The sequence below is a fragment of the Antedon bifida genome, chromosome 2 (assembly GCF_963402885.1).
Source record: "Antedon bifida chromosome 2, ecAntBifi1.1, whole genome shotgun sequence".
Lineage (NCBI taxonomy): Eukaryota > Metazoa > Echinodermata > Crinoidea > Comatulida > Antedonidae > Antedon > Antedon bifida.
Window position 1 is genome coordinate 26839971 of NC_136227.1, and position 25353 is coordinate 26865323.

The following is a 25353-nucleotide window of genomic DNA, read 5'->3' on the forward strand; positions in this document are numbered from 1 at the left end:
CTGGATCCAATACACCAATTTCATACTACTAATCACATCAACCTGGTAAGTTATCCAATTAACTTCAACATGGTATGTGATACAACTAACTTCAACATGGATGCTATCTAATAAGACAAAGCTGTATATCAAAGAGAAATTATAAACAGTGAATTCATTGTCGTTACAAATAATGAACGATAACAACTTAACTCGGTTATGCACATGGAGTAATACTGTAAAACATTATGGTTGTATAGAAAATAATTATCTACTCACAGTATTGGCGAGAATCCACACTTAAAAGAAATACAGTATATAACATGTCTTACTCAGACAACAACTAAAACAACTTCTGCAGAACCAACGCTCACGCAGCCTATTCGATATAATCATTCACCTGATATGCAAATACGCCGCGAATACCAGTAGTGAACAATAGCAATGCAATGCAATATATTGCGCCACCAATAATGTAGGTATAAGAAACTTCGGAAGCTTTCCGATCCATTACAATTTCCCCGCTTGGATGCCCTTTTGACCCAAAAGGAGCGAAACAAACAAATTTATTTTTGAAGAGTGGACATGGGTAAACGATATCGATTTTTGTGAACACCTTTTGTAGAACGAGATGATCGCCTTGGAATTACTCCCGAATCATCACGCTCAACATCTATTTGTTTATCAGAATTCACATCTACAACAATCTTAAAACTTTCAACATCATCGTCAGATTCAGACTCACAACTTTCATCTTTATAGTTTACATCCGCTTCTAGACCATCATACGGCAACCACTCATTCCAATCAAAATGTACCGGTTCTTCCACCACACTCCTAGGATCTGATCGCAATCGTCTGCGGTTAACATAATTCAAAGGACCCCCAACTGCAGAGCGGATACCAAAAACGTCTGCTTCTTTGTTAATAGTCTCAACAATATATGAGTGCTCCTCGAACTTATTAGCCAATTTATGTCTAGTATTAAAATGTCTTCGGCGAAGTAAAACCCGATCACCAATTTCTAATATTTCCTTCGGAGAACAAGACTTATAACGATGCTCTTCTTTAGCTGCTGCTGATTTGATTCTACGTGAAACCACTTCATATGCCCTCTTCATGAGATCAGCTTCTTTAGTCAAATAATCCTCAGACCAATCTTGTTCCGCACCTCCAATAAAGTGATCTAATGGAATTAATGGTTCACGACCAAACATAAGAAGATACGGTGTTACACCTGTAACGGTATGAGGGGTGGAATTATACATAAACACAATATGCTGCAGCAATTCGGGCCATTTGTGTCGATCTTTCGGGCTTAAAGAACGCAATAAACTGCATAAGGTCTTGTTGAAACGTTCGCACTGCCCATTACCTGCAGGCCAATACGCCGTAGTGCGAGATTTTGTCATGCCATAAAGACTACATATACCTCGAATAATTTTACCCTCAAAGGATCTACCTTGATCCGAATGTAACCGTGCTGGCACACCATAATGGGAAAACCAATTATCTCTCAATACACGAGCCACTGTATCAGCCGTCTGATCTTTACATGGGACCGCTAGTGAAAACTTACTAAACACATCAGTCATAACAAGAATGTCCTCATAGCCTCCCTTTCCACGATCCATCTTTAAGAAATCTATAGCAAGAATCTCTTCGGGACGAAAGGCTAGAATATGACGAAGAGGGGGTTTGACCGTTGGTGTAGGGACTTTACTAGATACACAACTAAAACACTTGGAAATATGCGTACGTACATCACCGTTCATACCTGGCCAGAAACATCGACGCTTTAGAAGTTGTATAGTCCGTTGAACTCCTTGATGAGCCCATTTATCATGACATAAATCTATAAAAAGATTGCGCAAATTAGTAGGCACTAACAATTGATGAATTTTACCATGGATATCTTCATTGATCTCTCTATACAGAACTCCACAAATCTCTCTATAACTTGTCCACTGTCTCAACCAGCCCAACATTCTAGAATTATCTGTATTGTAGCGGTCACCAGGACACCATTTTTCCATCCATAATTTCCAGATTTCTCCCAATTCCCTATCTTTCTTCTGACATTCTGCCAACTGCTCATGAGAGTAAGAAGGAAAAATAGACATTGCCTTGTTAATACTACGTGATGATTGATCAATTTCAATACATGGTTTACACTTATTAATTGAGGGATGAGAATCAACATATATATTAAGACATGAAGCGATAACTCCTAGATCTGACTTAAAATCTGTACACACGCTAATCGGACGACGACTTAAAGTATCGGCACATTTGTTGCTAGAACCTGGCTTATATTTGATTTCAATATCGAACATAGCTAACTGAGAGACCCATCTCATTTCTGTAGCGCCAAGCTTTGCAGTTTTTAAATGCGCTAAAGGATTATGATCAGTAAAAATGGTAACCTTTGAACCCTGAATGTAAGAAGCGAATTTATCCACCACTGCCCATTTTAGCCCCAACAACTCCAACTTAAAACTCGATAAATCAGGGTATCGGCATTCAGCACCACGAAGACTTCTACTTGCATAAGCAATTGGATGAAGAGAACCATTAGAGTCCTGCAACAAGCAAGCACCTAAACCTTTCAAACTGGCATCTACTTCAATAACAAATGGTTCATCAAATTTGGGATATACAAGAACTGGGGGTTTAGTTAAAGCATTTTTTAATTCAACAAATGCAGCTTCTTCAATTTCAGTCCAACGAAACCTGTGGGCCTTCCCCGCTTGTGTGTCAGACAACCGGGTTACCAAATGCAAAGGCGCAGCAATTTTGGCATAATTACAAATAAACTTTCGATAGTATGAAGAGAGTCCCAGAAATGATTTAAGTTCAGTAATGCTTTTTGGCGTTGGCCAGGTCAGTATCTTTTCTATTTTCCCATAGTCTACAGCAACTCCAGCAGATGAAATAACATGACCCAAATAGGTTACCTCCGTCTTAAAGAAATCGCACTTCTTGCCCTTAACCTTTAACCCATACTTATACAATCTAGACAACACATTTTCTAATCTAGATAAATGTTGTTTAAACGAAGAAGAAAATATCAAAATGTCATCCAAGTACAACACAATCTGAGTCAAATTCATGTCGCCTAATACATATTCCATTACACGTTGAAATGTTCCCGGGCTATTAGACAGACCCTGCGGCATACGAACAAATTCATACAGTCCCCAAGGAACCCTAAATGCAGTTTTATTAATAGATTCGTCTGCCATTATAATTTGGAAAAATCCATGAGATAAATCTAAGGTAGAAAAATAACAAGACCCAGTGAGTACTTCTAAAACCTCATCAATGCGTGGTAGGGGAAATGAATCTTTCAACGTTTGGAAATTCAACTTCCTATAATCAACGCACATGCGCAAAGACCCGTCTTTCTTTTTGACCAACACAATGGGACTTGCAAATTCGCTCTTGGACGGCCTAATTATTCCCTGGTCTAACATTTCTTGTAACATAGACTTAACACTTGATATAGAATGAGGAGGAATACGACGATATGGTAGTCTAATTGGAGTTTCATCTTTTAAATTGATAACATGAGGAATAACATCACACTTTCCAACATCAAAAGCACTATGAGAAAAAACATGATTATATTTGGACAATAGGTTAGTCACTAGTTGAGTTTCCACACAATCAAGGTTACCGTTGATAATTACCCCAGGCGGTAACTGCTGGCTCTCAGAATTTAACTCGGTACCACAAAAAGAATTAGAATAAGAGTGATTAATGTCATATAACTTACGCACAGAACCGACGGATACGAGTCGACTTTGGGTGTGGTCACTAAATTTACAATCATCAATATCAGATTTTACACTACCGTCAACAATGTCTGAATGTGAATCACAAGGAACAGTCACGTCAGAATGTTGCAAAGAAACTAAGATACTTGATTCATCCTCATCTACTTGCAAAAGAATTTCAGCCTTTCTATTCCATGGAGCATCAACATGTGTAGCTGTTACCTGTGAAAGATCACGTAATAGATGGAAACCTTGTAATTCGCGTAAAATGTTACACCCAATCAAAACAGGATATTCATTACTATGATTAGTTACAGTGACAGCATCTGAAACTACCAAAAAGCTACCAGTTAACTTTTGTTCACCTATAACAATGGGAATTTCTACATATCCTTCGATTGGAACCTCCACCCCACAAACACCGATAACATTCATGAAAAGTCCATTAACAGATCCCAGCTCTCCAACAATTGACTTTAACTGCTTATTATAGACCGATGACGGAATTATTGAAGCTTCAGCCCCTGTATCCAAGATACAACCTAACTCAGTTGAGCCTATTCTAACGATAGTACATGGACTTCTGGCTACTAATTTATCTACTAAAACAGCATCGGAACATTTCAAGGATTGGGCGTTAGACATATTTCCATTATTGTCCGTGGCAACAACAGGGATATGAACTTCACGTTCAACATTACCAGTTGGAATTGGATGATTGGCTTGTGACTTAGAAACAGTATTAATTATATCTTGAGTAGGCGTATCTGAATCACTACGTTGGATACCCGGAGTATTAGAATTACTACTACGATTCTTATGTGGACATGCATATGAATAATGACCTCTTCCTCTACAAAACCAACACAACCCAGAAGGTATTTCACAATCAGATTTGGTATGACCATTTTTACCGCAATTGTAACATTTTAAAGGACCTGTAGAATTTTGATTAAACTTAGGTGGACTAGATATAAATTGGGAACGCTGAATTTCGCTAATTTGTTTCTTTAATGCTTGCAATTCTCGCTTTACTTCTGATAGTTCTGAGGGCCGTTCATTACATTCTACGCCATGTGCACGCGGATTTGTCCTAACAATATCAATTTTATACAACTCAAGAACTTCTTCGCGCATATCAAAAAAAGATTTTCCTCTAAAAGCTAGCTCAATGCGACGTAATTCACGCTTAACTGTAGGATCACGAACACCGTCCACTAAACGCTGCTTTAAAGTAGTATCTTGAAGATGTCTCAAAGCGGATTGCTCAGAGGGGCGAGACGCTTCGACAAGTTGGGAGTACAATTTCATTAAAGAAAGGCTATATTCAGCCAAGGTTTCACCCGGTAACAATTGCCTAGAATAGAATGCTGAACTATATGATGCAACAGAATCCTCCGATTTAAAAGCGAGTTCTAAAATTCTTATAGCCGCTTTCACATTCTTCCCATTTTCACACATGCTCATACTGCATTTAACCTCATCCTTCGCACAGCCACCAAGATGACTAATCAGGGTATCGTATCGATCATCATCGCCCAACGAATAATGATCACAATAAATTCGAAAATCTTCAAGCCATTCTTTTAACGTAAGGTCCCCAGGAGATCTTGGAACACCCTTAAATTTTACTAACTTAATCGGAGGAGCTTTCTGAACCGAAACGCCTTTTAAAACATTAGTTAATGCCGCAATCATATCATTAACGCCATCGCCGCTTGCAGCTGCTTCAGATTTAGATTCGCCTAGCGACATTGCAGAAGGTGAATTTGTGACAATATTATAGTAACTACAAATACTTTAAACACTACTACAATAAACAGAGTTTCAATACAAAAAATAAGTATCGTAAATGTAATACAAAAGTAACAATATTTCATATAAGGTAAGTATAAGCATCAATTCACAACATCATCTTAAATAACAACACACTGGCTGCCATGTCCATCGGAACAAAGATTCTGTAATATATATAAAACCATACACTTTCCGTTCTAAAATTAAATTAAGTTCATAAATCTTATCTGTCCAATACTCCTTGTCTTATGCACGATCCAGGGTTTGGTAAAACAATTGTTGAAAATACACAATGCAATCCTCCTTCAGGAACGCTTGAAACGTTGCATCCATCCTGTCCGTGACGCCAATTTGTCGTGGTTCGGGAATCCTTAATATTGATTTGCTAGGTTTAGACCATTAAGGTTTGGTTTGTGAAGCCATGTATCCCATGCAACAAAACAATACGCAAGATGAGGCTGCATTTACTCTGTATCATTTATTTTTCTAAACAGGAACAAACCCTGTATAAAACAACGTCATAATTATTATTTTTCCAGCAGTGTAATATAATTTAACAATAAAAACAATCACAAGCAAGCTTACTATAATATGGTCACTTCACTAATTATCAATTAGTATTACTGTATATAACATTAGTATTACTGTATATAACATTTAACGAACTTATACCTGGATCCAATACACCAATTTCATACTACTAATCACATCAACCTGGTAAGTTATCCAATTAACTTCAACATGGTATGTGATACAACTAACTTCAACATGGATGCTATCTAATAAGACAAAGCTGTATATCAAAGAGAAATTATAAACAGTGAATTCATTGTCGTTACAAATAATGAACGATAACAACTTAACTCGGTTATGCACATGGAGTAATACTGTAAAACATTATGGTTGTATAGAAAATAATTATCTACTCACAGTATTGGCGAGAATCCACACTTAAAAGAAATACAGTATATAACATGTCTTACTCAGACAACAACTAAAACAACTTCTGCAGAACCAACGCTCACGCAGCCTATTCGATATAATCATTCACCTGATATGCAAATACGCCGCGAATACCAGTAGTGAACAATAGCAATGCAATGCAATATATTGCGCCACCAATAATGTAGGTATAAGAAACTTCGGAAGCTTTCCGATCCATTACACTACAGTTAAAGAATTTTAGCAAACTACTGCATGGTCATAATATGCCATTAGATAAAAACAAAACGGATGGAAGGGTTATATTGATTTTCATTTGTTTGAACAAAATTGTCATGATCTGACCCTCAGAAATTCATATACCAACATATATTACTTAATCCCTATGCTACAACAATAACATGACTGTATATCATATTTTAAAAATTGTTCCTATTTAATTTTTAACCTGGAAATTTCCAGGATAAAGAAATACAAAAGGGAAACAATAGACTTAAGGTGTTTCCTGTTACTGATCTCTTTGTGCAAATTGGAAATCCAAAGAACAGATGAAAAGACATTTGTAAACATTAAATCTTATTTTAATCTTATTTAAATCTTAGTTCTTTTTTTAGATTGTTAGCTTTAATAAGGTAAATGATTAAATAAAAAATACAAATGTTCAGAAATATGTATTTCGATACCTACAGTATAGTAGGCCCAGTGGTGCAACGGCTATGAAAGCTCACTGGCTAAACCTAGCCAGCTTTGGGGCCCCTGAGCAGTGGCCAGAGGAAAAAAAATGCATTAAAATATGTTGAAAAGGGCTAAAAACGACCCAGGCCCCCAGCATTGGAGGGCCACTTAGGGTTTGTAAACCATGGGCTTCAAACCTCTGCGTCATGTCACTGGGAGGCCTACTGTACAATATGCTGGATAAAAATGCAGTATGCAAATATACAGTATCTCCCTAGAAGCGCTGAAGAATATAAGTTATCTTGGTGGTTTAATATTTGGTGTACAGTATAAATATAGAAGCTGTACTTAAACGCAAACTCTGTTTGAGAAGTTACTTTTAGTGAAGACACTCCGATGAAAAATATCATTTTTAAAAATATTTGTTCGTATAGGAAATGAAATTATCTGTAATAAAATATGATATGACGATGCATATTGTGGTTTATTACTATATGTATTTTGTGTTTGGGTTCAACCTTTAAAATCTAATCAAAATTAGAATTGGAAAGGATTATTTAAAAATGATAGCATAACTGTATCTTCACCATCATGAACAGCTTGAACAAGTTTTTTAAAAGTTTGGTTAAGAACTTTATAGACAATAAGGATTTAATTATAGGAAATATAGACCATATGAAGGCCACACATATACTGATCCCTTAAATATGTCTTTTAGGTGTAATAAAGTATTTCCATAAGATATTGTTTAATAGAAAAATATTGAATACATGCAATCATAAAGACCGAATTGTCAATCCATTTTCGAAAATTATATAAAGTTGCAATATATCTTTATACTGTAAAGTCATATGTCACGTTCACAATACCAAATACACAATAGAGTGTTCACAATACAATAAAGATTCTGATAATTGATATCACATGTGGATGATAATTGTAGGCCTACTGTGGAGTAGTTTTATGTCAGGGAACAAGATGTTCTCATATAGTATTAAGTACATCAGAATAGTGCAGAGGTGCATCTGACCAATATTACTGTACATCAGAAATGTTATAAAATTAATTAATTAAATTGGTATGTTGATTATATTGTAACTGATCAAATGTAATGCACATCTTCATAGGGAGTAAAATTAGGGAAATGAAAGTGCATACAGTGATGTAGCCATGAAAAATAAAGTGGTCCGGTTTTCGCAAGAAAAGGGAAAAATCTCTTTTCATGCCGCTGGGTTCTCAAAGGCTTCCGTGAAAGGTGGTAAGGTTGAAACCTTACCAACCATACTGGTGGCCACGGCCCTGGTAAAGTCCACAGAAAATGGGTGTAACGCAAACTATAATGTATACTACTGTACATGTGCTCATTTTTGTTGTACTAGTAGCACATTCTATCTATGTCGTTTGATACTCACAATGGAATTAAATGTGTTTCTCACCTGTAGTGAATTATCTATCCGAGATGTTAACCTTTTGTTTTCCTCCATGACCTTACGGAATTTTGATTGTGCATCAACGAGTAGTCGTCTCATCAACGCCAGATTTGACTTGAGGGAATCTCGTTCAGGTGGGTGTGAGATACTTGTATCATTTTCGGAAGACTTTGGCGAGAGGATGAACTGGACTATCTGGTCATTGAGAGTGTCTAGGGACTGGATTGCTGAAAAAATACAAACAGTACAATATACATTATCGTGTAATAGAGAAAGTCTCAGAAATAGAGAAATGTATCGGAGAATATCAGTAATAAAACAGATGGTGTTTTGTAGAAGTATGTATATTATTAATATGTACTGTACAGTATGTTATAAATATAAGGGTAAAACGAACAAATTTGTGCCTTCATACCCAAGTCTGACTTGTTACTTTATTGCTCCTTTTGAATTTAAAATACCACCCAATATGTCTTGTAGGCCCAGAGTAATTAGCCTAGCATACTCTGAACCATCATTCAACAACTTTCATTGTGCATAATCATTGTATAAAGAAAACAAGGTATCACACACCACATTTTTTGAATTTCTAAAGAAGTTTAAAAATGAACCACTTTAATTGAAGTTAATGATTCTATAATCCAATGTAATGTAAACTTTGGCTGTAATAAGGAAGTTGTTAATTAGCACAAGAAAAAGAAAATGAAACAATCGCATTCAAATTTACTATACAATACTTTATTGAGTGCCTTTCAAGAATGATGTCTTTGTTTTATTATGTAAACGGAACAGAAAGTATGAAACTGATGTTTTTTATCATCATTATTCCTATCAATCATTGCACCTGAGGTCTATAAATATTAACACAATGTTAAGGACATTCACGTTACGTTGCATTTTTTTTACATATTCTTAACTTAATGTTACTTTCAAAGTGAATTTTGAAACACCAACAAATTCTAGCTTCAATTCCCTACTAATGTAAAGTATACTGTACTATAGTACCTGTTCTGTTTCTATTGAAGAATCTCAAACAAACATTTTTTCTTTGGCATGGGTTTTAGTAGCTAAGCTTAAAACCAGCTTCGCCAAGTAGGATTCGCTATAAAATGATGTAATTATAGGTCCCATAATGCAGTTTGTTAAGCAGAAGTTAGACTGTTCACACTGTTTTCACCGTCAAATTGAGACTGTGGTTGCATTGGAGCTCAAAATTGCTCCACCGGAGACAAGTTCAAAAGTGGTTATTGGTGATTGAGACCAGAAACTGTTGGTGTATTTTAAACCATTCTAATGCTTCTTTTTTTGTGCATTTATGTACACTTAAGCTCTGTTTACACTATCAAACTTTATGTGACAAAGATATGAAATGTGTCCATTATGTACACGATGACATCATATTACTACCACATATTTGGGCACATCACACTTTTTTTGTCAAACTATATTTGATAGTGTAGACAGAGCTTAAGTAATTGAAAATCATCATTCGAACAAAAATAAATATATAAACATACATTGATCAGCATTGACAACTTTTAATCAATAGCCACTGTGGTATTGAAGCTTTGTTACCACTATATTAAGCTGTCTTTCCGGGGGTACTAATTGGTACAGCCGAAATATTAAGGATGTTAACCCTACTTTCATACTTCATCAGTAAAAGGAAATTCTATCCAGAACATGTGACTATATGTGACATTTATAATGTTCCAACATCCAAAACTCAATCAATGGCCAACTTACAAGGGAAGTGCTTTAACATTACGTAGGCCGCCTACCGGTACTCACTCTTGACTACTGATTTCCTCATACAGTAGCAAATTTATGGTAGAAAGTATAATATTCAACAAGCATACAGTACCACAAGTTGCCTTTCTTTATTGATAAAAATATAATATACAGTACTTTAAATTAAGAGCATTTAGTATCGTACATTTTGATGTTCCAAATTACTGTAGGTAAAATATACTGTATGATTGAAAATTAATCATTTCAACATTATTTTACTACTGTTACTGATACAGTAGTAACTACACTTTTTACTGTATTAATGTATGATTATAAGGCAGTTTTTTACATTAAAAAACGTTCTAAATTCATAAAATCAGGTTGAAGTGTAAACATAGTTACAGTAAATTGACTTATAATTGAGATATAATGTCATCATCATCATCATCAACAGGACGCATTTATAATAATGTACCGTAGGCTTAAATACTGGTAAAAACAGAAAGATCGATTTCACAAAATGATAAATTATCACAGGGAAAATCCACCCAAAAATATACATTTTTAATTAAATACCATTACAAATTAATGTTGTTTTATGTTTTGCAAAATGATTTTAAAGTCTTGTGTAATTCACATTAAAGTACTCAGGCCTAAAAGTACTAGTGATTCACACTAGTATAATAATACTAATTTACTGGTTCATAAAACTGAAGAAACTATCTACCAAAAAAATGTAATTAAATTAATTGCAATGAAAATAAAATACCTACCAAGAATCAATCGGCTATCAAAAGTCCGCTTCATTTTAGCCCCATCAAATATATCCTTATTCACTGTTTGCAACATAGTGTACCGGAGCAATCGCACCGTACCAATAAAAAGGCAAACACAACTACAATTAAGTCCAGCTAATAACAATCGCTTGTTCTTTCGATTCAATTTGGAGCCAATTCAAAACTTGGTGGCTTGTGTCGATATCCCGATTTTAAATGCAAGGACAATTTACAGTGTTGTTTCCTTCTCTTGCTTTCAGATTGATACTTTAAAGAGTTACTCAAGAGAGTTTCAAATAACAGCCGACAAACTTGGATAAATTAACACACAACAAAGAAAGTGATCAAACCTACAGCATAAAAACCAATAGAAGTCCATCAAAACATTGAGATGGACTGGTAAATAAATTAAAATAATCCATCTAACTATATTTATAAACACAGCAAGCAAGTTGAAGTGTAGTTGTAAATTAAAAAATAATTTGTTTTGGGTTTTTTTCAAGCTAAAAAAATTGATGAAAACTTTATGGTATACTCAGGCCTGGAAAATCTAAATTATACCTCCAGTGATCAAACATTCGACAATAAAATAGTACTTGAGGGTATAGTATATTCAGTAATGGTTAAGTATTGTTTAATAAGGTAACTTTTTTTTAATTAGTGATGTTTTGTTTAAACTCAAAGTAAGTTAGTGATTAACTGATGATAAATAACAGTTTCCCAATCAGGGTGAAAATTTGGTATGCAAGAATCAATTTGATTGGTCACTTGACTTCGGTCAAAACCATTGATGCATGACTTTGGTATCATATGCTAATCTACAGTAGCACCTTGAATTTTGATATCGAATTGAATGGTCAGTTGCAGTAGTTAGTACTGTAGGTAGTTTACACTAATTATTTCTTAGTTCAGAATATTAAATGATGATAAAAAACAATCAATCTTTTATTAAAGGTCTAAACAGATTTTTAAGAAAAAATTGAATATTCAAAAAAAAATCCATAGTTTCAAACATTAAAACCTTGTAATTTGCATTCAATAAAAGCATCATAAAACATCAGATAAAAGAAACCAAAACATGTTTATGACACCAGACACATCTTGTAAGGAAACACCAGTAATAAATCTTGTATCCTGAATAAAAGTTCTTCAAGCAGAAAATAAAATTACTGTTATGTTCCACCAATTGACAAAATACCTAATGCTTTGAATAATTTCCAGTGTATCAGTAGCCAGACAGTACAATATGGAAATAAGCAATAACTCTCCGTTTCTTCAACTTCTTTTCCAGAATTAATTGGGAAATATGAATTTATAGATATAATGTTTAATAACCGTGGATTTAAAATGCAAACTTCCTTCGTCTCAGCCTAAATTAACGCCCAAGGCATTAAAGTTCAAAATAGTGAACTTGGGGTCTACGAGAAAGACAGGCTCTATGATATTGCATGATAAAACAATATATACATTAGACTGATTAGTAATTAATTCTACAAATTAAAATTGTCTGAAAATTTAACAAATAAACAAAAATATTTTAATTAAATTTGACTAAAATTTGGCAAAATCATCATATAACTTGCATCTACAGTACAGTATATACTGTAGCGTGACTACAGTAGTATTAGTAAACAAATGTACTAGATCTGTTATGAATTTGACCAGGGAAGAGCTAAAGTAATTTACTCTTGCCTATTTTAGTTTCAACAATATTAAGCTTGATCTTGAATTGAATACAAAATAAAATACCCTACAGATCAACTGAAATTAGCATACACACTTAACAAAGTTAAGTTTCTTTACTTCTAAGCACTACTGTAGTATTAAAAGTAAATGTTTTCCAAGCTATTCTATGGATCTGATCAGTGAAGAGATTTAATTTTAACAACTTTTCCCTACTTAACTTTCAGCAATTCTTTGTACTTGACATTTTAGATAGATATCAGATAATAGATAATACAAAAAAATACATACCCAAAATAGACCAAATGAATTTATCATAATACTTGAGCATCAAATTAAAAATTCCAAAGTTAAGTTCCTTTTTGTTGGTATTAAACTAATATCTATACTTCAATTCATGTCAAATTAAATCCAAGTACTGTACTAATAATACAGTACTGTAGGATACTAATGCCATGAGAAAGAAACTAAATCCAACACTCCAGATAATACGGATCACTTTTTTAAAGATTATCAAAATCAATATCAATTGAAACAAAACTCAAAATTTAATAGAAATATCAAAATAACAAATGAAAAATAACAAACTAATATTTAAAATTGACAAAGATATTAAAGTACATGAAAAAAATAAAGCAACTACAGGTACAATAAATCTAATATATTTCCAAAACTACAGATTATTTGTTTTTTACAGTAAAATAAATTACAACATAACTAAACAATCCACAATCAGTTGAGTAGTATTATTTGTATAAATATAGTACCTGCACAGATCACAAAATGTAATAACTTGAAACAACAAATGAAAAAAGACAAACAAATGTATCAAACAAAATCTAAAAACTTCAATAGCTTCTAATACTTCCTAAATTCCAGATTTAAAAGATAGCCTATATTCAAGATATTTTTATAAAAAAATAAACAAAGTTAATATATCCTTCAGTCAAATAAATGAAGCATGATACTTAATTAAAATGAATCCTGAAAATGAAATGAAGACATTGTACAGTAAGGCTTGATGCCTGGCATGAATGTATTGACAAAATGGATCTCTCAATGCAAAAGACAAGGCTACAGTAGTCAATAAAAATTGATCATCACGCCATACCATCAATAATTATATAATGACAGTAATAAGAATATCTTTTTTCTATATCAAGTTACTAAAAGCATGTCATAACTGAAAGCAAGGGTATAAACAGACAACAGGTGTTTATAAAGATACACAGGTGATTTATTATAGAATTAATATCAATTGTCAAAAATAAATAAGAAACTGTAGGTTGTACTATATTGTGGAAACGATTATCTTCATTTCTGTTTGACAATTGGTATGAAAAGCTATATTTAATCACCTTTGTATCTGTATACACACCTGTTGTTTACCTATGGCCTGGTTCGGTTTATTGAAAACTTTGAACTTGAAAAAAAAACTAAAAGTCTGTAATTCAATCACACCTTTGATGGATTTAAATCAATAATTCCATCTTGAAATTTGGTTTGAGGCCATATACACTCATAATAAAAAGACCATATGCTTCACATCAAATGATAATGAAGATCTTATAGAATGTACCACCTGGTTCAATCCATACAGCAAAGATCTGCTTTTTGCTCTATGTTCAACCTGAGCTTTACTCAACACTATTGAAAAAATATATATATTTTTAGTACAATACTAATGTGTTCATGGACATTTCAATTTTACAGATTCTTTATCATCATCATACAGTAGTCAGTCACTGTCAGACCACTGCTGGGCAAAAACCCTGGCAAGACATGGCGATCTCTAACAGTATCTTTGCTCTATGATACCAGTTACGTGTATCCCCAATATTTGTATCAACATTGGGAAAAAACTAAATGTCCATGGAAGTATTACTACTGTACATGTACAAACAATACAAGAATCCGGTACTGAATGATTCTTATCGTGCTTTGGACTAATGACCATAATACCATAATACCTATCTATACATCAATTTAAATAAATGGTCCATCCTCAATATTGGTCGTTTTTTTACATCTTGCATACATCTATTCATGCAAGTTCTTCTCATCCTTCATTCTCAGTCTTCACACATAAACGTCATAAATCCAAAATTGCAAACGATAAAACAAAGTGGTATAATTAAATCCAAGAAAATATATCCACAGAAAAAAATTATGAAATACCAAAACAATAATAGTGTATATCCAATGAATATAAATGCATGACAATGCTACTCTTCTTAGATATGAAATACCAAGTTGCTCCTCCGATCAACAATGACAAGTTAGCCAAGTTGATCATATATAAAAGCGTTATATTTTTCTTATGGAATATTATACAATATAGCGTGGGAAGATATATCAATTATAGTGACATATGCCATGGGGCACTTATAGCACTAAAGGGCTACTAAACACAATAACATTTGTATCGGCTATCTATTCCTCAGTGAGCTTGTCATCGTCTGTGTATTCTATTGTGAATTTATTATACTAATTTTAACATTGACATTTCATGTAACAATATTATAGTCTGATTAAGTTTCCTGTATAAAATATTAATGATCAAATACCCTTGAACAGTTTTACAGGTCTATAAAAATGAGTTTTTATTATATGAACACATTTTAAATGTACTATCTACTGTATGGTACGCCCAGACTAATTACATTTAAGCTGTGAGTGTGAAACATTACTATTATAACTAAGCAGTTATGCATTTCCTACTCTTTAAATACAGCATGAAATAAAGCAATATTTATCATTTTTTCAATTATATATTAATAGCAAACAAAAGAATATAAACTGTTTTGCAGATTTATACCTTGCTGTTAGGAAATTGATGGAAATTATTCGAAATTGAGACACTGGAAAATTTGAAGGACTGCATCAGCTATTTTTAAATTGTACTGCAGTATTTTGTTGGCTCAATAGAGGGCTTTTGGGGAATTCTTATGATGTAATAGTGTTATAGTTCATTTTCTTTTTCAAATATAGATGCAGTCTCATTCATTGATATTAAATAATAATTCATGTTGTCTTCCACAAACAAACATTTTAAACATTTACTTTTACTATACATTCTTACTGTAGGTTGCTCCAAGATTTTGAGCCATGCCAGGTAGCTTACTTATAATTAAAGCCAACCAGAAATAAGCATACAATACTTGTTTGACTTAAAACATGGCATTTTTATCAGAAGTATCAATGAATTAATTATAACTAAACTGTATTATCATAATTACTGTAATAAATATGCCAAAAGATACAGTAACAAAATTTGGATTAACTTCAATAACAAAACATCAGATGTAATCTTGATTTTTAACAGTGATTAAAATGTAGAATTCTTGTCTATTGCAAAAAAACAACCAGAAGCAGCTTGGGTATTTACGCATGATCCAACAACCCTTATTGCGGTGTGGTCAAGCATAAATGTGTTACTCAACATGGGGTTGCTGTTTGTAGTTATTGTGTTATGAATTCCATTCACATTGTTCATAGTACTGAAAATATAACTCAGCTTTAAATTACAAGTAAAAAATAACTATTTTTGTTTTGTAAAGAATTCCTTTTCCAGTAAAAAATCCCAATGCCACAGGGGACGTACAGTACAGTACTTTATGGTAAAAAATAACTTGAAAAAGGAAATGTTGAAGAAGTTAACATAACAATACTTTTTTTTATCAATAATAGTAATCTTCCTTTTTTATACTAAAGTACTGTACTGTATACCTACAGTGGTATGTCAGGTAAACCAGGTAGGCAAAATATGGTCCCAGCTATTCAAGGATTTCAACATTTGGATGACTCTGGATCAGCCATTGTGTAATTTAGACTGTATTTAGCGAGTTAGCTCTCCTCAAAACAATGCATCCATTTAACATAAGTTTGTAATATTTTTTTTAATAATTTAATTCCTAAAATAATAAAAAAAAACATGTTTTAACAAGTTAATTACCAAATTTTTATTTTCTATTTTTTGTTTTTACAAAACCACAAAAAAACGTACATAACATCCTATAACAATGGTAAGACATGTATGGACAGGGTTGCCACATGAGGGTGTGGCTCATGGACAATACCACTCTTGTATAAGGGGTGTTCAAAGTTTTTGTTACTTTTCTAGTTTTAATTTCTCATTCATTTCTTTTTTATCTTTCATTTGCACATGGTTGTAGTTTAAGCGTATAGACGTTTTTTTGTTGTAAATTCGCTATTCAGTATTACTAATAAATAGTGTATTCACCAATTGACTACCATGTTGGTGCCTACATTATGTATGCCAGTTCAAGTAAGCTAGGCACGATAATAATATATACGGGCAGTATAGAATAAATGTTCACGTTTCTGAGGTTTTAAAATATATAAATCAAAATAAATGTTGTTAATGAAAAGTAATTACATTTTAAAAAGTTAAGCTCAACTACATTTAAATTACTGTAAATTCAACTCTAATTTGTGGGAGTTGATGTTTAGTAAATAAGTCACTTTAATAGTTCCTGTATATACAAAACAATGTGACATCATATCCTCAAGCTGTAGTTAAAGTCAGTGATAGTACTAAAATGTTGTATAATATTAATTAATGATATTTTTACATTTTTAATGCCAAATATAGATTAATTTTTAATTTTAAACAAACATACTATAGGCCTACTGTACATTGCTTAACATTTCTTATTTTTGGCAATTTTATTTAGATAATTAGTTTTTGTAATATAATTAAACAGATATTTTCAAAATTAAGTAATAGAAGTTTGTGTGTGTGTGTTTCATTAGAAGGATAGAAGGGAAACAGATGGTGACCAAATGATTTGAATCTCTTTCACACAGAAATTAAGGTACTGTACAAGCCAATGCTATGTCGGTCTACACCTTTTCACACAAGAAATGTTGCGAAAAGGTGTAATTTATAGCTCAATAAGGCATGAAGCCAATGGGAGGTTCCCACCTTTAACCCTTGGTTATCCTTTTTATTTTAATTAGATTTAGAATGAAAAGAGAATTAAAACAAACCTAGTTCCATATAGTTAAATCCGTAGTCAGAGTTCATCCAATCCTCTGTTAGCCACACTCTTTGCACAGAAATCATTGTGAAACTGACACCACGAAAGGTGTTGATAATCCAAAATTAATATTCCTTATATTTCATACAGTATAATACTATAGCAGCAGCCTGTATATATCAATCAATGATCATTATTATTATCCTTTGAAAGACCAAATGTAATAAAATTCAATCCACTGATGAACTGTTTATTATCCACTTGTGGCACTGATGTTACCTAACTGTAGTGTTTTCCCACAATCAATATCCAAACATTGAGTCAAACAGGTATAAAAGACTTGTCAACAGGTTAAGAATAACACAATATGTACACAGGTGGTTATCTATCACTTTTCTTCCTTTTAATCCAAATAAACTCATCTGTCATATGTTCTGCACTGCTTCTCACAATTCTTCTCACTGAGTAGAAGTGATTATATACTTTCTCATTCCATAACCAGGATGTTTATGGACTATAAATTATCGCAACCAATATAAACAATGTCACAAACAATGCAATAAAGCCATACACACAAAGTTGAAATTCCTACATTCATAGAATCGATTTCATTGACCAATCAGCAACTTGTTAGAAAACAATAGCTAGGTGGTGTTGTGCTAGAAATAATTAAGACCCACTTGGATGCCCACATGGGATCAGTTTCTGCCCAAGGTTAATGTAACCCATTTTTGTGGCATATCAAGAGGAAGTTATTTAAAGGAGATGATCTTGATAATTATGAATCCACTGGTATTTCTGACCTTAACCTTTTTTCATTGATTTATCATTTTTCAAGTTTTTAAATTAATATGCTTTATACAGACTGTTATTTACTTATTAAGTATATTAAGATTATGAATTATGAAATATAATAACTAATATAATGCAAATATAAATTAGCATTATCTACAACATTTTTTTTAATGGTATGGCTAATAACTCATCTTGTAATTGTGGAGGGAAAGTTTTCATTTCACACAAAATCAGTGTTCTACATTGACAGCATTTGGCAAGTATCAATTTGACACCAATAACAGTTGGCCATCAATGTATATAACATCAATATTTATGCTTACAATGTAGGAATGTATAAAGAGATAATTTGAAATTAAACACCAGTTCAATAAACTGGGGTTTTGGCTAGGCCTAGTCTCTACACACATCTCCTTGCAAAAACTTAAATTGGGATATGACACAGCCCGTTATAGGCCTACTATAAACAATCACCCAACGGATCACTTCATAATTAAGTTATGACCAACAATCAAATTTAATTGTAGTCTTTGACCATTTCACTTTTGAGAAATGTATGCATATTCCAGACATTATATTTAACATAATATTATAGACTATAGATGGCAGTGTTTAACCTCACCACTGCAGTATATCTGTGAAATGTCATGTCTCTACATGAATCACATTTATAGTAGGTCTAACAGATAGGCATGAAGAATACACTAATGTAATTTAGGAGGGATCATTATTTTTAAAATAAGTTTTTTACTGTAAAAAAGACATGCAGTAGCTAAAATATAGCTCACATAAAGTAAAGCACATTATTGCATACAGTACAGTATATGAAGTTTGTAAAATCAAACATCTGCAATGCGATGCAACTGGACTGGACATAAGGTTGATATTTACAATTTGTATACCCCTATTATATAAAACTCCTATCAACCAATGTGTATCAATACTTTAACAGGGCCGTAGCCACCAGTATGGTAGGTAATGTTTCAACCTGACCACTTCTTCAGAGAGAGGCCTTCAACAACCCTGTGGTTAGCACACAGGTTCCTTTTTCTTGCAACTACCTAACCACTTTATTTCTTGTGGCTACAGAACTGTTCAATGCTGAGTGAAACTAGGGGAAATGTACAGTACAAATGTTATTAAACTTGATCAAACATGGAAGATATACTGTATTACCAAGTACTCTATGTATTTAATAAAATACCTCCAAAATAAACTGACTAAATAGAATATTCTATCTAGAGAGTTATTTTCATAAGCAATAGAGCACTTTGTTTTTGGTTCATTGACAATATAGTACATTCTATTTTGCAAAATATTGTGAGACAGACTAAAAACAAGTTTGATATTAAAGCATGACAAGTCACTCATATATCTGTCATCTTTTACACATTTGCTATGTGTATAGACTTTAAAGGGTACTTAGGCATGCTAGAAACAGATTCTTAGGAAAATAGTATAGATCTTATGATAGGCCATATACAGTAATAAAGTAATCATTCTTCTCATAATATTTTTATGGAATTGTATTTCTAGTTTGTATAATTTCCACAGAATACTTGTGAACTGAAATAGTGCATCTTCTATCTATCAAGGATCTTTAGTGAATTTGTATGCACCAGTTGTTCTCATATTTTCAATTGTTAGGTAATAATATAGTTGACTATATACACAACCACACTATTTTTGTTATGCTATGTAACAAAATGTTTACTGTGTTATAGCATCGTTAACAGTCTATGAAAAGAATGAAATAGGAAGTATTAATGTCAAAAGGTACTGTAGTTCAATTGGAATAGGAGGTAGACTTATACAGTAATAGTTCAACATAATTGAAATCAATAAGGAAGGAAACAAAGAATGGGTCAGAAAGAATAGAAAATATTAAAAGGATTTTTTTCTACGATTGGAGCGAACATCAGGTATGAAAAGAGTACACTTGATTGGTTAGTGGTTCAAACTGTTGAGGCACGACTTTTGTAAGAATCTCACACAAATCTTGTAAAGTACTAGATTTCATTTAAAGAACAGTCAGAACTTGTCATAAAAGTTGGGTTCCACTTGTCTTATCCTGGTTCAGACCATATACAATACAAAAGAATAAATTTGTATGTCTGAACAGGCCCTTAACCAATTCATAAATGCCAATATAAATATTACTGTATAATTATTATTCTACTACTTTAACATACCATCTGTGAAAAGCATCAACTCTTCATGTTTATCATTTTCTTCATTAGAAGGTAAAGCATGATCTTCTAAGCAAGGTAATTCCATTATCCCAACATATAAAACTGCTTAATAAGCAACCAAATATAAACAGCAACCGCACGATGAATATGAAGATCCGATAAAAATCTTCATAAAAGTATGTTTAATTTGTGTGCAAAACATTCAAATATTTCAACATGGAAAAAAGATTTTATTCTTTTACTTGAAACTTGTCATCAATACGTTGATGGTCAGGCTAGAAATATTACTGTCAAGCTCAGATTTTTACCACAAATGAATCAAAAGGCCCGAAATACTGTCTGTTATACCATTGTGCGGAGATAAAAGAATGAAAAATTCTATGCCTGGATGAAGATACATTTCTTCAATACAATTTGACAGCTGTTTATATCACTATAAACAATAATCATTTACTCAATCAAACATTGAGAGAACAAAAACAAAGGATGAAATAATATAAAATATGAAACAAGATTCTCTCAGTTCATTTCACACTTTGCAAACAACGTGCACTGAATAATAATTTGTAAAATCTATATTTATTCAAAGAATTTGGAGTAGTAAAAATGATATTATTTTATGAGCAAACTTAAGTTAAATTCATATCAATAACACGCAGTATCTAAATATCTAATTTTATCATTATCCTAAATAATTTGATCATTATCTTAAAGACCCCTTCCCTGCAATTTTGGACGTTTTTTGGAAAATAATACATATATATCACTTTAAAAACATTAAACCATGTCATTTCTTGTCTTAAATGTACGTTTTATGGTAAATTATGATAAAAAGTGAGAAACAATGCACTACCTAAGTAGCTCGCGGCGATCGACCTCTCGTGGACGGTCTTAGGCCTAGCCTAGCTAGGCTTAGTTTTGTAGGCCTAGCTGGTAAACATCGGTAACGTACGAACATCGTACGCTAGCTATATACCTAGCCTGACGTTGTATAGTTGCTGCATTAATTGTCTTTCTATTTTTGCCAGACTCCGTTGATAAAAATTGGGGAAAACCCGGTATTTTCTCTGAAAAGTTAGGAGTCTTCCATTTGTTTTGGCCTCACGATCGATCGAAAAGTGGGCGAATTACAGGTGAAAAACAAACATATCAATCCGCGCGCAATGCATTTTGGGATTTATAGCGGGCCGCTATAATTATTAGAATCGACTTATTTTTCACATTTTTAACCGTTTAAAGACGAAAAAAGTTATCGCAATAGGACCATATAGTATTATTTTTACATTAAATATAGTTTGTGATCTTAAATTAGATCTAAAAAACGTAGGGAAGGGGGCTTTAAATAAAAAATATCTCACAAGAGATTAAATCAAAGAACCCATAACACAAGATTTCCTGTTTTACAAAAAAAACGTGGAACAATTTTAAAGACATTTTAGAACAGTATAGAGTTCTGAGCCAATGGAGTAGAACAACATCATAGAAAGGTGAAGTTTGTAATATTATTATTATTCGTGTAGAGGAGATAATGGAATTCTGGAAGTTTCACATATTTTCTATACAGAGATTTCTATTAGTAATTGATACTAACTTTTCTAATTTGGTGAGGACCATGTTCACACATGACCCAATAGCTACTCGACTACTTCAGATACAATATTTTTAATGTTAAACTTGCAGACACGAGATTTTTATGTATATAGGTTCTTGGGTGGTTATTTTTTGGTTTTAAAATTGTGTTAGATCGGGATGGGTAGTCGCCATTTTAGTTTTATCTATGAAAAGGTTGTGTAAAGTTGTAACTATTTAACATAAAAATATGTAAGTTTTCATTACTGCTATTGTTAATCTAAATTATTTCCATGTATACCTAATATTATTTCAATGTTGAATATAGTACATATAATTTCTTGTTCAATTTTTAGCAATGATGTCCATCTGTGAGACCTTCAGACCTTGTTCCTTTTTAGTAGGTTGTAACAATGCCTGTGCAATGACTGTTAAAGCGACAAGGTAGATTCATGCTGGGAATACGGAATAGTATATGGATGAACAAACAAAATGTAACCAATCCAAAATGTTAACACAATAGAAAAGTATTTAAAAAATTACGTCCATAAAAGCTTCTGACAATAAATTTGAACTTGCAAATTTAATAAATAGGCATAAGAATCTATTTTAAAAATGTTATTCTTGTTCCAAATCGGCTTTAAAAGTAAGAATTTTACAATCATTAGTGAAAAATGGTTTCATTTTCTGCCTACTGTGTATATACACAGGCTTTGATACAAGTTATACAATATCACTAACAATTTGGATTAAGTGCCCATTTTCAGTATCGCTCTCAACCTATTCTTCCTTATTATCAATTAAATCATAATACATAATATTGTTTATAACTGTATATTTTATATTCATAATTTAATTCTAAAATGGATTATATCAGTGAAATTATGAACTGCCAAAGATCCAGATAAGTTCCATTTGAAAAAAATATATGAAATAAATTTTAAAGTGAAAAATAAATCCATGACAGGTAAATGTTGTTACAGTACAGTATACACAATTTCAGGAAGTAACTATTAATTATGTAAATGACATTTTTCTTCCAATTCTTGTATTCCCATGAATATGAATTCAAATACAATGCGAATTTGATACAATATTATAATGTTAATGAACAATGCAATAAACAAACAATAGAGGGTGACACATGCACAAGCATGGACACCTCCCTGATGCAAGCAACAATAGGAACCTGGTTTAAGTCACAGTTCATTAGGTTTTCTTTTGTATTCCCTGCTTAATGAGTTCTCTTGTTTAATAAATGTTTGTTGTTGGTTAAATAAGTCAACTCCTCCAATACTAGACTTTCTGAAAACCTGAAACTTTCCTAAAACCAGACACAATGAATTGTTTTAAAGTCCAAAAGGTTCCAAATTTGTTTTACCATTAAATAACACAATTTGGTCAAGAATACCAACATTTCTTCAAAACCTGACATAATAGGCTGTCCAAGGGTTGGGAGAGTTGACTGAAAATACAGTTGAAAACAGATGAAACAGACCAATTTATGTTACCAGAACTAGACTCTTTTAACACAGATTTAGGAGAGATACTAGATCAGATACTAAATCAGATAAATTTATATATTGAGAAATTTTGTAGGCATACTAATAAATTAAAGGCTAATAAATCTAAAAGGGTTATTTGTCATGGGATTGAGATTTATGGTTTCTAGTAAATTACAAACTCTATTCTCACATAAATCATAATATTCTAAATTGATGAAAAGGATGGAAAACATGTCTATTCAATCTGTAAAGTCTGGAACATGAAGGTATTTATGAAAAACTTGTTGCTTATATTTTAAATAATACATATTTATCACTAAGCTCCCATGTTTTGTTCCTTGTGTGGTTTTTACACAATTTTATGTCTAAATTATTTAAGTTTAATTAGTCATTTTCCAATAATTTTCAACTATGTGGAAGGTTCACTCATTATGGTCTTATTTTGTTCTTAAAAAATGTATGTATATTTTACAAATGTGGTGAGTGTCATGAGACCGACTAACATGTATGATATCAACTGTTAGTTAACATTTTCTGATTAACAATTCTGTATAAAATAAATTGGTCTGCTGAAATTGAAAATTATCTTTTCCAAGCATGAAATTTTTCTGCAAAAAAAAACCCCCAAAATATTTTGCAATAAAATTCACCTAAGGGCTTATACATCCTTGACCATCAAAAAACACAAAGCATATAAAAGGTCCCAATGGCTATCTTATGTTTTCAAGTAATAGCTTGAACTTGGGGATTGATAGAATATGACACCGCATACTAATAAAATAACTCTCAATTAACAATAGAAATCCAATTAATACCAAGGACAAACAGTACACCTGAAATACCACCATGTGAAAACTATAGGGGGCAGTGTGCTGGTTTATCATGAATCTATATGAAACAGGTTTATTAAAAATGTTTTAGTCATAAAGTTTACAATTACATTATGCTATTAAATAGGATTGTTTTATTAGAATAGAAGCTTACAATAATATTATTTCAAAGTATTGCACATACTTGTGTTAATTTGTTATAACAACATGACCTGTCTTTAAAAATTATCAAATTTTCCAAGGTTTAGTAAGCACTTAGGTGAATTTTATTGCAAAGTATTTGTGTTTTGCAGAAGTTTCTTGCTTGGAAAAGATAATTTTAAATTTTTAAATTTCAGTAGGCCAATTGATTTATTTTATACAGTAGTCAATTTCTTTGATGCTCATTACAGTATTTAACCATCACTTTTTAGTTTGGCAGTGGTAGTCTACTATATTATGTTTAAGTTACAGTAATATTGGTACTGTACAAACTTGATAGTATTGTTTTTCTGTCATAAATTCTAACATAAATACTCTCTTTCCCCATTTAATTGTATGCAGTAAATTATGATAATCATGTTATTCATTACAATACAAATTATGACTTGGCATCAAGCCTGCAATTATACAACTATACTTTAGATTTACCAGCAATAGTTGTTAGTTCAAAGACACTTCAACAACA

General features: G+C 32.3%; 1 protein-coding gene across 6 annotated transcripts in view; it reads right to left on the reverse strand.

Moving 5' to 3' along the window:
* The window catches only part of LOC144858828 (kazrin-like), a 74206-nt gene that overhangs the window by 36509 nt on the left and 12344 nt on the right, over nt 1-25353 (reverse strand). For 2 of the 6 annotated variants that reach the window (XM_078714950.1, XM_078714946.1), the window contains exons 1-2: nt 11107-11197; nt 8609-8829 (exon numbers count right to left, since the gene is read on the reverse strand). In XM_078714950.1, the coding sequence (XP_078571076.1) occupies nt 8609-8829; nt 11107-11182 (297 nt within the window). In that variant the 5' untranslated portion in view covers nt 11183-11197. Of the gene's footprint in view, nt 1-8608; nt 8830-11106; nt 11455-17805; nt 17923-25353 lie in introns of those variants that run through there. The other 4 variants (XM_078714951.1, XM_078714952.1, XM_078714947.1 and 1 more) reach the window with 3 other exon arrangements.